Source organism: Hemiscyllium ocellatum, chromosome 4, assembly GCF_020745735.1.
Source record: "Hemiscyllium ocellatum isolate sHemOce1 chromosome 4, sHemOce1.pat.X.cur, whole genome shotgun sequence".
Classification (NCBI taxonomy): Eukaryota; Metazoa; Chordata; class Chondrichthyes; order Orectolobiformes; family Hemiscylliidae; genus Hemiscyllium; species Hemiscyllium ocellatum.
Window position 1 is genome coordinate 76,561,448 of NC_083404.1, and position 15,540 is coordinate 76,576,987.

The window sequence follows — 15,540 nt, forward strand, 5'->3', positions numbered from 1 at the left end:
CAGTGAAGAAAAAAGTGTTACGTTACAGGAAGATATAAATGGATTGGTCAGATGGGCAGATCAGTGGCAGATGGAATTTCACCTCGATAGATATGAGGTGATGCACTTTGGAGCAGGGAATCAGACAAGGGAAGGGAACGTCATGGCATAGATTATATCTGTCATGACATAGATGAGAAGAGCAGGGAGGTCATGTTGGAGTTGGACAGAAGTATGATTAGCCCATGGCTGGAGTACAGTATATAGTTCTGGATGCTTAACTACAGGAAGGATTTGGATAAACTAGAGGAAGTGCGAAGGAAGTTCATCAGGATTTGACCTGGAATGGAGCATTTCAGTGTGAAGAGAGGTTGGAGAAGTTCAGGTTGGCTTTTGGAACAGGATAAGTTTATGAGAGGAATGGATAGAGTGATTACAAACCAGCTGTCCCCCTTAGTCAAGGAACAGTAGCAAGGGGGCATAATTTTAAAGTGAAGGTTGAAAGGGGATTCGAGTAAAAGACTTTTCACTGAGAGAGTGGTGAGGGTCTCGAATGCAACACCTAGGAGGGTAGTTGTGGCAGGAAACTTCAACTCTAAAAAGTACTTAGATAAGCACTGTATGATTCTATGGGTTTGCATCACAAAGCATTAGAATAGCTATAAGGCTGATATGGTCTTTCAATTACATTTCTTTTCTAAAATATTTGAAAACATCAATAGCAGAATACATGCAGTAAAATGCAGTTAGTGATTAAAATAAGATTTTCAGTAAATTGTCAGCCAGTAATCTTAGTATTCAGATTATAATTAAGCAGTCTAATGTTTTCTTGATTTATGTGTGACATCCATATGTAGCATAGTAGTGTTACATAACAAACCCCTAGATGTTTATCTGAGAATAACTGTTTTGAGCTAGTAAAAACGTAGAAAAAGAAATGTACAAAAAAAGAAAGTGCTGGTAGAACTTGGCCAATCTGGCAGCATCTATGAAGAGTGAAACCTTTTGTAATACACTGTGGCTCTTCCTTGTAAAAACGTAGTGCAGCTTAAACATAAAATCATGCAACATCAGTCGACTAGGGCACATCTTGCTGTGCTGGTTCTTGAGTTATCTTATTATTAACAACCTCTGCTATTTCCTCTTAATACTTGAAATCAATTTATGAATCTACATTTCTCTTCAATATTATTACTGCTTACATTTCCATCACTCATTCTGTTTGTGCTTCCAGATCTGAACTTCATCCTTTTGTTTGTAAACTGTACTTATTTATTTATGGTTACAAAATTGTCACTGCAAGAAACCGTTTTTATTTTCTTTATTGTATCAAAACTCTTTGAATACTTCTAATCTTCTCTCCTCTAAGACCATAAATTATTGTATCTAGTCTCACCACATAACTAAAGTCCCTCATCCCTGGTAGTATTCCAATGTATCGCTTCTGCATCATTGAGACATTTGTCATTCTTCCTGAACTGTTATGCTTAAAATTGGTTGCAATATCCCAATTGACACCTAACCAGTGCTTTCTAATAGTTTAGCATAGTTTCCTTGCTTCTGATTCTTTTTTTTATTTTTGAAACTGAGGAATCCATAAATTTTAATAGTCTTCTCAACTGATCCTACCACTTCCAAAGAACTGTATGCAAATGTTCTAAGATCACTTCTTAGCTCCCTTTTGAAAGCGCAGTTATGAGTAGTACTGTTTATTTTCATGTATCCTGCAAAAATGTATCACTGTGCTTCTTGTATGAAGTTTCACATTCCATTCATCCACCACCTGAAGTCTGTTCTTATACATCCTTATTGTTCATTATATTTTCACTGACTATCTCTGTATTAAAATACTCAAAAGTTTCAACTTCTCTAATGGAAGTTTTCCAAAAACTGGAAAAAAAAATCTGTCTGTACAGTTTTAAATGGGCAGTTCCTTATTTAGTGACACCTAGTTGTAGATTCTCCCATAAGAAGAATCACCCTGTCCATATCAATCCTATTAAGACCCTTTTTATAATTGTATGTTTCAATAAGGTTGTATCCATTGGAACTTAGAAGAGTAAGACATAAGCCTCCAATATTTTTTCATAGGAGAACAAGCCCATTCCAGAAATTAGTCTGTGAATTGCATGCAACATATTTACAGCCTTCCTTCAATCAGTTGGCCAATGCCATATACACTTACCCTTGATGTGGTCTCGTTAATATCCTGTACAACTGTAGCAAAACCACCCCGACTTTGTATGCAATTCTCCTTTCTATAAATGATAACATTTATGTATTATGTATTATAGCTCCATTCTAGACTTTTACCATTCATGAATTAGGACACCCAGATTCCCATGCATTTTCAGACCTTGGTAGTCTCTTTCACCATTTAGAGCTTTGCTTTTATTCTTCCTGCCAGTTCACCTTTTTGACATTTACACCCCAGATCTTTGCCCCCTCATGTAACCTATCTATATGTTCTTGTGGGCTTCCAATGTCGTCTCCTTAACTTGACAGGAGTGTGTGCACTAAGAAAGTATATTAGAAAGGACCAAGGCACTATCAGCCTGCAATTCCAATAATTTTCTAATACACGGTCACTGCCACAGACATCCGATCAGCTTTCTTGAGAGTGAACCCACAAAAAGTGAGTGACTGGCCCGGATGAAGTCCCAGGCTGTGCACTCAGATCCTGCACAGACCAGCTGGCAGGAGTATGCAGATACCTTTAACCTCTCCTCCTTAAGATGTGAGGTTCCCACCAGCTTCAAGAAGGCCACTATCATCCAGGTGCCAAAGAAAAATCAGGCAACATGCCTTAAGTGAGGTCTCTTCTGGAATACACTGCAATTCTGATCACCATGCTATAAGAAGGATACTCTTAAACTGGAGATGGCTTAGAAAAGATTTACCAGGGTATTGGTGGGAATGGAGGGTTTGATTTATAAATGTAGCCTGGATAGGTTGGGACGACCTTCACTAAAGCATAGGAGGTTGAGGGTAACCTTTATAAGAAGAGGTTTATAAAATCATGAGAGGCATAGATAAGGTGAATAGCAAGAGTCTTTTGCATAGGGTAAGAAAGTTCAAAACTAGGGGGCATATTTTTAAAGTGAGAGGAGAAAGTTTTTAAAAAGGACATTAAGGGGCAGCTTTTCACAGAGTAGTTTGTGTGTAGAACGAATTGCCAGAGAAAGTGGTGGATGCAGGTACTTCCAATATTTCAAAGACATTTGGATAAGTAAATGAATAGGAAAGATTTGAAGGGAAATGGGACAAAAACAGGCAAATGGGACCTGTTTAGTTTGGGAACATGGTCAGTGTGGAATAGTTGTACCGAAGGGTCAGCTTCCATACTGTTTGACTCTACAACTGCTTTTGTGATTGTAATTTCTCAGAGTTCCTCTTTCCCTTCCATTTCCTAATTTTAAAGCTGCTTCTAGGATGCTACTTCATTCCTTATTGTGAAAACTAATGTGAAGTATGTGTTCAATTCAGTTTTTTTTTGTATATGAGATGTGGACATCACTGGCTAGACCAGAATTCATTTCCATTCAATAAAGGACGTTATTGAACCAGATTAGTTTCTTCTTTCAACAATCACCAGTGTTGCCATTTGGCTGGCTTTTATTCCAGATTTTTATTGAACTCAAATTTCACTATCCTACACTGCCATGAATTTATTTAAAATTTTGCTATTCTGTAGAGGCAGTATTTGAAATTATGAGCCACATCAGTTTTGTTGTTAGATGGACTTTGGAATGTTCGATATCTTTATGAAGAATGATCTCTTCTGTACTACAGAGTGAGACAGTATGAACTGATAAAATGACAGCATTTTACCTGTAATTTGATCAGAGAACTGGGGCACTATGTAACTTTCTATCTTTGGAATAATAGCAGCCATCATGCATGAAATCACACTTCTGATCAGAATAAGGAAAGCTATCTACATGGTTGGTAATCTGACATTGAGAAATATTTCTCAGACTTGAGTGAAGGCAGTGCCCAATGTCATTGATCATTCAATATTTAAATCTACATATCAGTTGAACCAGTCTCTAAGGTGTAGTAGCTCCTCGACATAAGCAGAAAATGGAGGAGAAAAGCATGTTAATTATTTTCTGTTAGTTGATCACTGAGGAATGGTGAAAACAGTGAAGTTAAGAAATACACTTCTCACTCTCCAAACTGAAAAATATAATTTTCTAGTTTTTTTTTCCTCCAGGAACAAGTGGTTCTGTTAGTTGAATTTGTTTTCTGTTAACTTAATTGTTACTAATTTAGTCATTGAAACATTTTGTTCACTTTTAGTTCCAGGTTCTTCCAGGAGGCCTTGGGTACTGGGAAAAGTGATGGAAAAAGAATATTGTCAAGCTAAAAAGGTGAGGTTTTTCACTTTATGGGTAAAATTTCGATTTGCCATTGGCAAATAATCATTATTATGTGATACTGAAAAACAAACCGTGCTGCCAAGTGCATGATACTAACAGTGATAAAATAGAAAATGTTACAAATATTCAGATTAGGCAGCATCAATGGGGAGGAATAGAGTTAACTTATCAAGTAAGTAGTTTTCAGAACTGAAGTAAAGTAACAATATAATAGGTTGAACGAGGGAAAAGCAAAGAACAGGAAGATTAAAAGCCCAAACATTTCATGGTATAAAAGCCAAAGGGAATAGTAACGAGGAAAGGAAGAAACTTATACAGAGGAACCGCGATTATCCGAACGAGGAGGGTGGGCACTAATTCGTTTTGGATAATTTAATTATTTGGTTAATCAATATTAATGCCTCTCTTATGGGACTCAGTTTTCTGTTAAGTCTGTTCCCCGTTCAGAAGACTGCAGCACAGTGTGTGTGAGTGCCCGCCCCAACCCCGTCCAACGCTGCATCCCGGCCAGCCTCCAACCCCATACAGCACTGCCTGTCTGCCCCCGCAAACCCATCCAACACTTCCCCCTGACTGCCCCCATCCCCGTACAGCACCACCCCCTGCCCCCAAACCAATCCAACGCTGCCCCCAACCCCGTCCACACTAACCCAGTCCACCCGCACCCCCAACCCCGTCCAACACCACCCCTAGCCCCCGCCCAACCCCGTTCACCCACCAAGCCTGTCCAGCACCAGCCCCCTGTCCTCCAACCTCGTCCAACACAGCCCACTGCCCTTTATCCCCCCACCCCGTCCAACACCGCACCCCACCCACCCCCAACACAGTCCCCGCACGTCCCACAACCCTGTCCAACACCATCCCTTGCCAACAACCCTGTCCGACATCACCCCTGCCCGCAACCCAACCCCATCCAAAACCACCCTTCTGCCCCAACCACCACTCCACAGTCCCCTAAGGCTGGAATCAAACCAGGGTCCCTGCCGCTGTGAGGCAGCAGTGCTAGCCACTGAGCCACCATGCTGCCCCCCCCCCCCCACCCCCCACCCCCAAAATTGTTGAACTTGTTGCTGAGTCTAGAAGGTTGTAGAGTGCCAAGTGAAAAGGTGGAGTGTTTTTCCTCAAGCTTTTGTCGAACTGAAGACATTTCACGTCACTGGTGAGACATAGTGGCAATGTCACTGGGCTAGTAATACAAAGCAATGAACCTAATGTTATGAAGATACTGGCCTCAATCTCAGCATGGCAGCTGGTGAATATTGAATTTATTAAAGTCTGGAGTTAAAAGCTAGCTTAATGGTAACCATGTAACTAATGAAATTGTCATTAAAAACCTATCTAATTGACTAGTTTTAGTTAGAGAAGAAAGTCTGCTATCCTAGTCTGGTTTGGCCTACAGCAATGTGACTGACACTTAAAAGCCTTCTGAAAGGACCTAGCAAACCACTCCTATCAAAGTGCTATGAGATCTTAAGAAAGAAATGAAACTTAGTAAATGGCCTTTCATCAAACTAGGCAACAATGGCACAAGTGGCTCCTGTCATCCTGCAAAATTTTCCTTACTAGCATATAGGACTTGTGCCAAAATTGGGAGAACTATCCCATAGATTATTCAGTCTTAGTCATGGAATCAAACATAACAGACCATACAGAATCATTCCTTACTTTATCATCATGATGCCTGGGTTTTATTCTGCTCCTCCTGGTGGTAACACAACAGTACATCTCCAGGGAAATCCGTTCCTGACTGTTTATACTGGACACAAACAGTCTCATGTCATCTGGTCAAACATGTGCAAAGAAACCCCCTGCTGACACAACCTACTGCACCTCCTAGGTTCATGAATCAATACTGTTCCATGTTGAACACTACTTGGAAGATGAACGGAGAATGGCAATTACATCGAAGGGACTGTACATGGGACATCCCAGTGCTTATTACCAAAGGTGGCTCTGGAACACCACTACAGAGTTCTGAAGAACATAGCTGCTGGACCAGATCTGTGGCAGTTAATGAGAGAGCCAACAAGAGGGAAAGATTTCATCAATCTACATCCATCCATAACAGTATGAATAAAAACAGCCATTGTACAGTCCTTACAGAGACCGTTTCAGTTATGATGTTCAGGCTACTGTGTCTGTGTTGGCAATGTCTTCACATTGGGGATAGCCTCCACCATGTTATGTGTGACAGCCAAAATGTTAAATGGAACAGGCTTCAAATGCAAGCAACTCAAACTGGACATCTATGAGGTACTGTGAACCATTAGTATTCAGCCTCTGTCTGTAGCCTCATGACCCGCATATCCTCCACTGTACCATAACCATTAACCTCCATGAGATTGATGAATAAATGATTTATTTTTTGTCATGATATATCTAGGGCGATACCGCAAAAAGTGTTCTGTTGCCACAATGTGGCAGAATTTTGAGGTGCAAGAGGAATAAAAGAACCTCCAGCCTCGGGCGACTGTGTGGAGTTTGCACATTCTCCCCGTGTCTGCTTGGGTTGCCTCCAGGTTCTCCGGTTTCCTCCCATAGTCCAAAGATGTGCAGATCAGATGAATTGGCCATGCTAAATTGCCCATAATGTTAAGTGCATTAGTCAGAGGAAAATGGGGCTGGGTTGGGCTACTCTTCGGAAGGTCTGTGTGGACTGTTTGGCTGAAGGGCCTGTTTCCACACTGTGGGGAATCTAATCTAATCTTAAGTAGAGTTCACTTTCATCGGTTGGAATCCAAAATGCAGCTCCAGAACTTCTGCAAGGTCTCCGCTCTAGCTCTACTACAGCCAGGAGTCCCAGTTCCACCATTCCTGCAGCCGACGCTCCAACACCATTCCACACATTGAGCCTACGAAGCTCTGGCCTATCCACAACATCAGGAAGATGAAGAAAAGACAAAGAAAAAAAGATGAAAAGGAGAGAGAGAGAGAGGAAATGCAGCTGGCTTGGAGCAGACAGGCTCAGCTCAAACACTAACAGCTTCTTGCTTGCGGGGAGACCTCGTGCTGGGATGGAACAGTATCCAGCTCGTCCTGCTACTGAAGACCACGTCCTTCACCAGCCATTCTCAGGCTTTAAAGAAAAGAAAACAAAGTGGTAAAATGAAGATAAAAGTAGAAAGAATAGGAGAGGGGGAGAAAAGAAAGCAGACAGGAACGGCAGCTCGGGTTCAGCTCTGTTACTCCACCACCATCTTGGATCCACTCTAGTTCAATAATGAGTGCAAGACGGCATGGCGGGAGGTGCACCAGACACCCATCCAAAAATGAGATGTAAACCTTGTGAAATTACAATGCAGGATTGCTTATATGCAAGCGGCAGAAGTAACATGATGTTGACAAGTCTAAAAGATCCCATGTTTAATGAATTGAATGTTAGCAGTCTTTCCACATTCCCTCATGAATAGTGAAGGTAATTATTTAAATAACTAACAGGAAATGAATTGTCCAAAAATATGCTCCCCCATTATCAATAATGAGTGGAGCCCAGCACTTCAGTGTAAAAGGCAAGTCTGAAGTATTCGCATCCATCTTCAGGCAGAAGTGTCAAGTGGGTAATTCGTCTTGGCGTCATCCTGAGGTCCCAGCATACAGATGGAAGTGTTCGGTCAATTTGGTTCATTCCACGTGATCTAGAGGAATGGTTGAAAGCATTGCCTACTACAAAGGCTGCACACCCAGACAACATTTGAACAGTAGTATTGGAGACTTTACTAAAGACTTGAGCTCCAGAACTAGCTGCACCCTAAGTCAAGCTGTTTCAGTACAGCTACAACACTGCCTAATTATGTAGAAAATTGTGATGTCCTATGTATATAAAGCTAGAGAAATGCAATCTGATTAAGTACTGTCAAATTAATTTACTGTCAATCTTCAGTAAAATGATGGAAGGGGTTGTTGATAATGCAGTTAAGTGGCACTTACAAATGAATAACTAGCTTTCTGAGGTTCTGTTTGATTTACACTAGGGCCATTTGGCTCTTGACTTCATTACTATGTTAGTTCAGACTTGGATTTTAAAAAAAAAAGCTGAGAACAATTGCCCTCGAAATCAAGGCATTATTTGACTGAGAATTTTGTTATGGAACCCTAGCACAATTGGACTGCCCCAGGCCCAAAATCACTATCAGTTGCTTCATCAATGACCTTCCCTCCATCGTAAGGTCAAAAGTGAAGGATGGTCGCTGATGATTGCACGATATTCAGTACCGTTTATTACTTCTCAGATACTGATGCATCAGTGTATGTATGCAGCATCACTTTGGGTTGATAAATGACAAGTAATTTTTCCACCATACAATTTCCAAGTAATGACCATCCACAAGAAAAAAAAATCCCCCAAAATATTCATAGTCATAGAGATGTACAGCATGGAAATAGACCCTTCGTCCAACCAGTCCATGCTGACCAGATATCCCAACCCAATCTAGTCCCATCTGCCAGCACCTGGCCCATATCCCTCCAAACACTTCCTATGCATATACCCATCCAAATGCCTCTTAAATGTTGCAATTGTACCAGCCTCCACCAATTCCTCTGGCAGCTCATTCTGTACACGTACTACTCTCTGCATGAAAAAGTTACCCCTTAGGTCTCTTTTATATCTTTCCCCTCTCTCCCTAAACCTATGCCCTCTAGTTCTGGACTCCCTGACCCCAGGGAAAAGACTTTGCTATTTTTCCTATCCATGCCCCTCATAATTTTGTAAACCTCTATAAGGTCACCCCTCAGCCTCAGACGCTCCAGGGAAAACAGCCCCAGCCTGTTCAGCCTCTCCCTGTAGCTCAGATCCCTCAGCCCTGGCAACATCCTTGTAAATCTTTTCTGAACCCTTTCAAGTTTCACAACATCTTTCCGATAGGAAGGAGACCAGAACTGCATGCAATATTCCAACAGTGGCTGAATCAACATCCTGTACAGCTGCAACATGATCTCCCAAATCCTGTACTCCATGCTCTGATCAATAAAGGAAAACATACCAAACGCTGCCTTCACTATCCTATCGACCTGCGACTCCGCTTTCAAGGAGCTATGAACCTGCACTCCAAGGTTTCTTTGTTCAGCAACACTCCCTAGGACCTTACCATTAAGTGTATAAGTCCTGCTAAGATTTGCTTTCCCAAAATGCAGCACCTCACATTTATCTGAATTAAACTCCATCTGCCACTTCTCAGCCCATTGGCCCATCAGGTTCAGATCCTGTTATAATCTGAGGTAACCCTCTTCGCTGTCCACTCCATCTCCAATTTTGGTGTCATCTGCAAACTTACTAACTGTACTTCTTATGTTCGCATCCAAATCATTTAAGTAAATGACAAAAAGTAGAAGGCCCAGTACCGTTCCTTGTGGCATTCCACTGGTCGCAGGCCTCCAGTCTGAAAAACAACCCTGCACCACCACCCTCTGTCTTCTACCTTTGAGCCAGTTCTGTATCCAAATGGCTAGTTCTCCTTGTATTCCATGAGATCTAACCTTGCTAATCAGTCTCCCTTGTCAAACGCCTTACTGAAGTCCATATAGATCACATCTACTGCTCTGCCCTCATCAATCCTCTTTGTTACTTCTTCAAAAAACCCAATCAAGTTTGTGAGACAAGATTTCCCATGCACAAAGCCATGTTGACTATCCCTAATCAGTCCTTGCCTTTCAAAATACATGTACATCCTGTCCCTCAGGATTCCGTCCAGCAACTTGCCCACCACTGAGGTCAGGCTCACTGGTCTATAGTTCACTGGCTTGTCGTTACCGCCCTTCTTAAACAGTGACATCACGTTTGCCACCCTCCAGTCTTCCGGCCCCTCACCTGTGACTAGCAATGATACAGATATCCCAACAAGAGGCCCAGCTATCACTTCTCTAGCTTCCCACAGAGTTCTTGGGTACACCTGATCAGGTCCTGGAGATTTATCCACTTTCAAGACATCCAGCACTTCCTCCTCTGTAATCTGGACATTTTGCAAGATGTCACCATCTATTTCCCTACAGTATATATCTTCCATATCCTTTTCCACAGAAAATACTGATGCAAAATATTCATTTATAATCTCCCCCATTTTCTGTGGCTCCACACAAAGGCTGCCTTGCTGATCTTTGAGGGGCCCTATTCTCTCCCTAGTTATCCTTTTGTCCTTAACATATTTGTAAAAACCCTTTTGGATTCTTCTTAATTCTATTTGCCAAAGCTATCTCATGTCCCCATTTTGCCCTCCTGATTTCCCTCTTAAGTATAGTCCTACATTCTTTATACACTTCTAAGGATTCACTCAATCTATTCCGTCTATACTTGACATATGCTTCCTCTTTTTCTTAACCAAACCCTCAATTTCTTTAGTCATCCAGCATTCCCTATACCTACTAGCCTTCCCTTTCACCCTGACAGGAATGTACTTTCTCTAGATTCTTGTTATCTCATTTCAGAAGGCTTCCCATTTTCCATCCGTCTCTTTCCCTGTGAACATCTGCCTCCAATCAGCTTTCGAAAATTCTTGCCTAATACCGTCAAAATTGGCCTTTCTCCAATTTAGAACTTCAACTTTTAGATCTCATCTATCCTTTTCCATCATTATTTTAAAACAAATAGAATCATAATCATTGGCCCCAAAGTGCTCCCCCACTGACAGCTCAGTCACCTGCCCTACCTTATTTCCCAAGAGTAGGTCAAGTTTTGCACCTTCTCTAGTAGGTACATCCCCATACTGAATCAGAAAATTGTCTTATACACACAAGAAATTCCTCTCCATCTAAACCTTTAACACAATGGCAGTTCCAGTCTATGTTTGGAAAGTTAAAATCCCCTACCATAACTACCCTATTATTCTTACAGATAGCTGAGATCTCCTTACAAGTTTGTTTCTCAATTTCCCTCTGACTATTGAGGGGTCTATAATACAATCCCAATAAGGTGACCATCCCTTTCTTATTTCTCAGTTCCATCCAAATAACTTTCCTGGATGTATTTCTGGGAATATCCTCCCTCTGCACAGCTGTAATGCTATCCCTTATCGAAAATGCCACTCCCTCCCTCTCTTGCCTCCCTTTCTATCCTTCCTGTAGCATTTGTATCCTGGATCATTAAGCTGCCAGTCCTGCCCATCCCTGAGCCATGTTTCAGTAATTGCAATAATATCCCAGTCCCATGTTCCTAACCATGCCCTGAGTTCATCTGCCTTCCCTGTTAGGCCCCTTGCAGTTTAATTTATTTGTCTTACCTTGTCCCTGCCTGCCCTGAGTGTTTGACTCTCTTCTGTTCTCAGCTGTACCTGTCTTGGATCGATCTCTTTCCTCACTATCTCCCTGGGTCCCCTTCCCCCTCCCCCCTTCTTCACCCTCACCTTACTAGTTTAAATTCTCCACAGCAGTTCTAGCAAATTTTCCTGCCAGTATATTCGTTCCCTTCCAATTTAGGTGCAATCCGTCCTTCTTGTTTAGGTCACTTCTACCCCAAAAGAGATTCCAATGATCCAAAAATGTGAACCCTTCTCCCATACACCAGCTCCTCAGCCATGCATTCATCTGCTCTATCCTCCTATTTCTGCCCTCACTAGCTCGTAGCACCGGGAGTAATCCAGATATTACTACCCTTGAGGACCTCCTTTTTAAATTTCTGCCTAACTCTCTGTAATCTCCCTTCAGAATCTCAACCTTTTCCCTTCCAGTGTTGTTGGTTCCAATGTGGACAATGACCTCCTGCTGGCCCCTTTTCCCCCATGAGAACATTCTGCACCCTCTCTGAGACATCCTTAATCCTGGCACTAGGGAAACAACACACCATTCTGCTTTTTCTCTGCTGGCCACAGAAACGTCTGTCTGTACCTCTGACTATAGAATCCCCTAACACAATTGATCTCTTGGAAGCCGACGTACCCCTCGTTGCATTAGAGCCAGTCTCAATCCCAGAAACTTGGCTGTTTGTGCTACGTTCCCTTGAGAATCCATCACCCCCTACATTTTCCAAAACAGCATACCTGTTTGAAATGGGTATATCCACAAAAGACTCCTGTCCTAGGCGCTGACCTCTCTCACCCCCCCTTCCTATAACTGCCATCGATCACATACTGTTGCTGTTGCAAACTCCTTATCGCTTCTACCTGTCTCTCCAACTGATCCACTTGATCTGATCAGACTCGCATCCAACAGCATTTATGGCAGATATAATCCACAGTAACCCGTAAACTCTCTTTAAACTCCCACATCTGACAAGAAGTACATATCACTGCAAAGGCCATTTTTTGCTGTTTCACAATCTACAGACACAGAAAATAACACTGTCTTATTCCTCGACACACACTGTCCCAGGTTAAACTAATAGCTATGGCTTATATTTTAAGTTTAATCAAGAGACATATCTCCAAAAACATATAATCAAGAAAGAACCTACTCTACTCACTACTGCAGATTCTCTGTAGGCCACACTCAAAACAACGATTAACTTATCTGATTCTGTGCTGTGAACTTTGTCCAACAGTTCCGGCAAGATTAGTTGTGAATTTCACTGTTTGTTAATTTTCCCAGATGTACTCCGATGTCCAGCGATACACTAATTCAAACAGCAAAGGCAGTAACTGTGCAGGTTCACTCACTCACTCACATTCTCTCTCACTCCTGCACTGTCCTCACCATGTGCTTCCTTTGTCTGCTCTTCTCCCTTTTAAACTGCTGTTGTTTTGACTTTGTTTTGGAACATTGGAAAAAAAAATGCAACAGCATATAAAACAGTAATTGCTGCTCCTGGAATTCGAGGAAATCAGAGGTATTATATTGCCAGATCCCCCTGGATGTTACTATTGACTAGAATAGTATCATCACCCTGGGTGTTACTATTGACTAAAAACTGAACTGGCTCAGTTATATAAATACTATAACAACAACAGCAGGTCAGAGGCCAAGAATTCCATGGCAAAGTAATTCCATTCCTATCTCACCAATGCCTACCACCATCTACAAGGCACAGTGATGCACTTGCCTGGAGAGTATAGCTGCAACAACACTCAAAAGATATGGCACCATCTTCCTATCTGCCATCTTCAACATTTGCTTCCATTATTATCAGTTAGTACACTGGCAGCATTGCATATCACTTACAAGATGCACTTCATTGACCAATCAAGGCTCCTCAGGTGCACACTTTTCAAAAGCACAACTTTTGCCATATTGAAGGAAATTGGCAGAAAATGTGTGGGAACACCTTTCCAAGCCATATACCATAATGGCATTCTGACCAGAACTACATCATTGCTTATTCTTTGTCATCTGGATCAAAAACCTGTAACTCCCTACCTATCACAGCGTGTGACCATAAACCCGTCCACCCAAGTAGCTCAAGATGGCAGCTCAGCATTACCTTGTCCAGGGCATTTAGGAACAGACAGGCACATCCCTTGAAAGAATTTAAATAAAAATGACGATGTACTCACTCTTAGTATTCTACAAACTGAACAGATGCTTTTACTAGATAATCTGATTAGCCTTTCTTCGTCACATCTGGTCTGTGAATGCTTTGGAATCTATCAAATCTGATCACATTTATTCCCTTGGAATTATTTATTAGGATTGTGTAACCTTTATTGGAAATTCTTTGACACTATGCACGTATAAGGATTGATTACCTTATGTTAATTTTGTATATTGATCAAACTGAAATTTTGTTTGATTTATTTCAGGCTCAAAACAGATTTAAAGTTCCTCTGGGAACAAAATTCTACAGAGTGAAAGCAGTACCCTGGAACAAGAAAGTATAATAGTGATATGAAACAAACTGTTGTTAGCCCACATTTGTTTTCTGTCACAATTCCTTTATAGCTTTTTGGGCTTTATTTGTCATGGAGCTTCTAAAGGTACTGGAAAAGAAGGCAGCACAAATGAATTCACATAAATAGAAACTTGCTGGAGTAAAGCTTAATTTTTTTGATACTCCCCCTTCAAAATGTATTGAATTCAATACTGTCCAGATCATAAAATGCATCTAGTCCCATTCAATGAACTGCTTTTATTCTTAACCAGATGACTTAGAAAAATGGACCAAATACATTATTTTCAAAGAGCATGACCTCTACATTGTGGCATAATAGCCATGTGATTTGCCTGTTCAAAACAAAAATCATTGAATACTCAGATGTATAAACAGTTCTCATTATTACCAGCATTTGTAATGGAATTTATCATAAGTTTGAGAAAATCATCTTTACCATATGGCTTTCATCATTTAAATATTTATAGGAGTATTCCTAGCATGCAAACATCCCATATAAAGTTTTATCTTCAGTTTGCTTCTGTGGATTTTCATTCTAGTTGTCAATCTACACACACTAAAGTTACTTAATTATATTGAGATCTAGCCCTGTATGGTGAAGACCTGTTCAAATGAATGTGACTGGAATTTGAATCTGTTGCTAAAATTGCATTTCTGCAAAAAAGCACCATCAATCATTAATCATTTGTATGCACATTGGAATGGAAGAATTTGTGTTGTTTACAAACAACACAGTACTGAAGCTTTCCAGAAATTACAGCTGAATTAAATGTAATATATTGTTTCATCTTAGTGACCAGTGTCCATGCAATTTTAAAACCAATCTTTCATTGTATATTAACCATCATAAAAATCTTTGTTATGAACATTACTGTATTGCAAAAAGTTCAAAATTTTGAAACAATAAACAGTTAAATATGTAAGTATGCATATCATGTAAAATGTTTAGTTACAGTCCTGGAATACTGGGAGAAAAGAGAATTATTAAAATTCAATGTAAATTTAATTATTAGATAAAGTTGTTAACTTTGCCTTCTTGTGAAAGCTGTTGCTGTTACTGTATTGCAATATTGTCTATATTTCAAATGCTCCGTTGGCTGTAAAGTGCTTCCAAGCATCGAGGTTGTGAAAGGCAGTATGGTAATTGCAAAATGTGTTATTGGTATATAATTGAGATTAATTTTCAATACAAGGTGTGACAAAACTTTATCACTGTATGTTGGCCTATTATAATAGATTAATACAGTATATTTGAGTGACAACTATTAGCAGTGAACTATTTATGCTCCCTTGATTGTAGTAAATAAGCAGTTGGATAGAAGCTTGGTATTAATTGAGCAAGCAGAATGGAGGGGGAATAAAAATTTTAATCTTTAAAGCAATGTGTAATCCTATTGCAAAACACTGGTTCCAAGGCAACTAATAATT

At 40.6% G+C, this 15,540-nt stretch overlaps 1 protein-coding gene across 4 annotated transcripts in view; it reads left to right on the forward strand.

Moving 5' to 3' along the window:
* Positions 1 to 15,319, forward strand: part of rb1cc1 (RB1-inducible coiled-coil 1) — a 212,872-nt gene extending 197,553 nt beyond the window's left edge. For all 4 annotated transcript variants that reach the window (XM_060823471.1, XM_060823474.1, XM_060823473.1 and 1 more), the window contains 2 exons: positions 4,282 to 4,352; positions 14,024 to 15,319. In XM_060823471.1, coding sequence (XP_060679454.1) covers positions 4,282 to 4,352; positions 14,024 to 14,101 — 149 coding nt within the window. In that variant the 3' untranslated portion in view covers positions 14,102 to 15,319. The remainder of the gene's footprint in view (positions 1 to 4,281; positions 4,353 to 14,023) is intronic.
* The last annotated feature ends 221 nt before the right edge of the window (positions 15,320 to 15,540 follow it).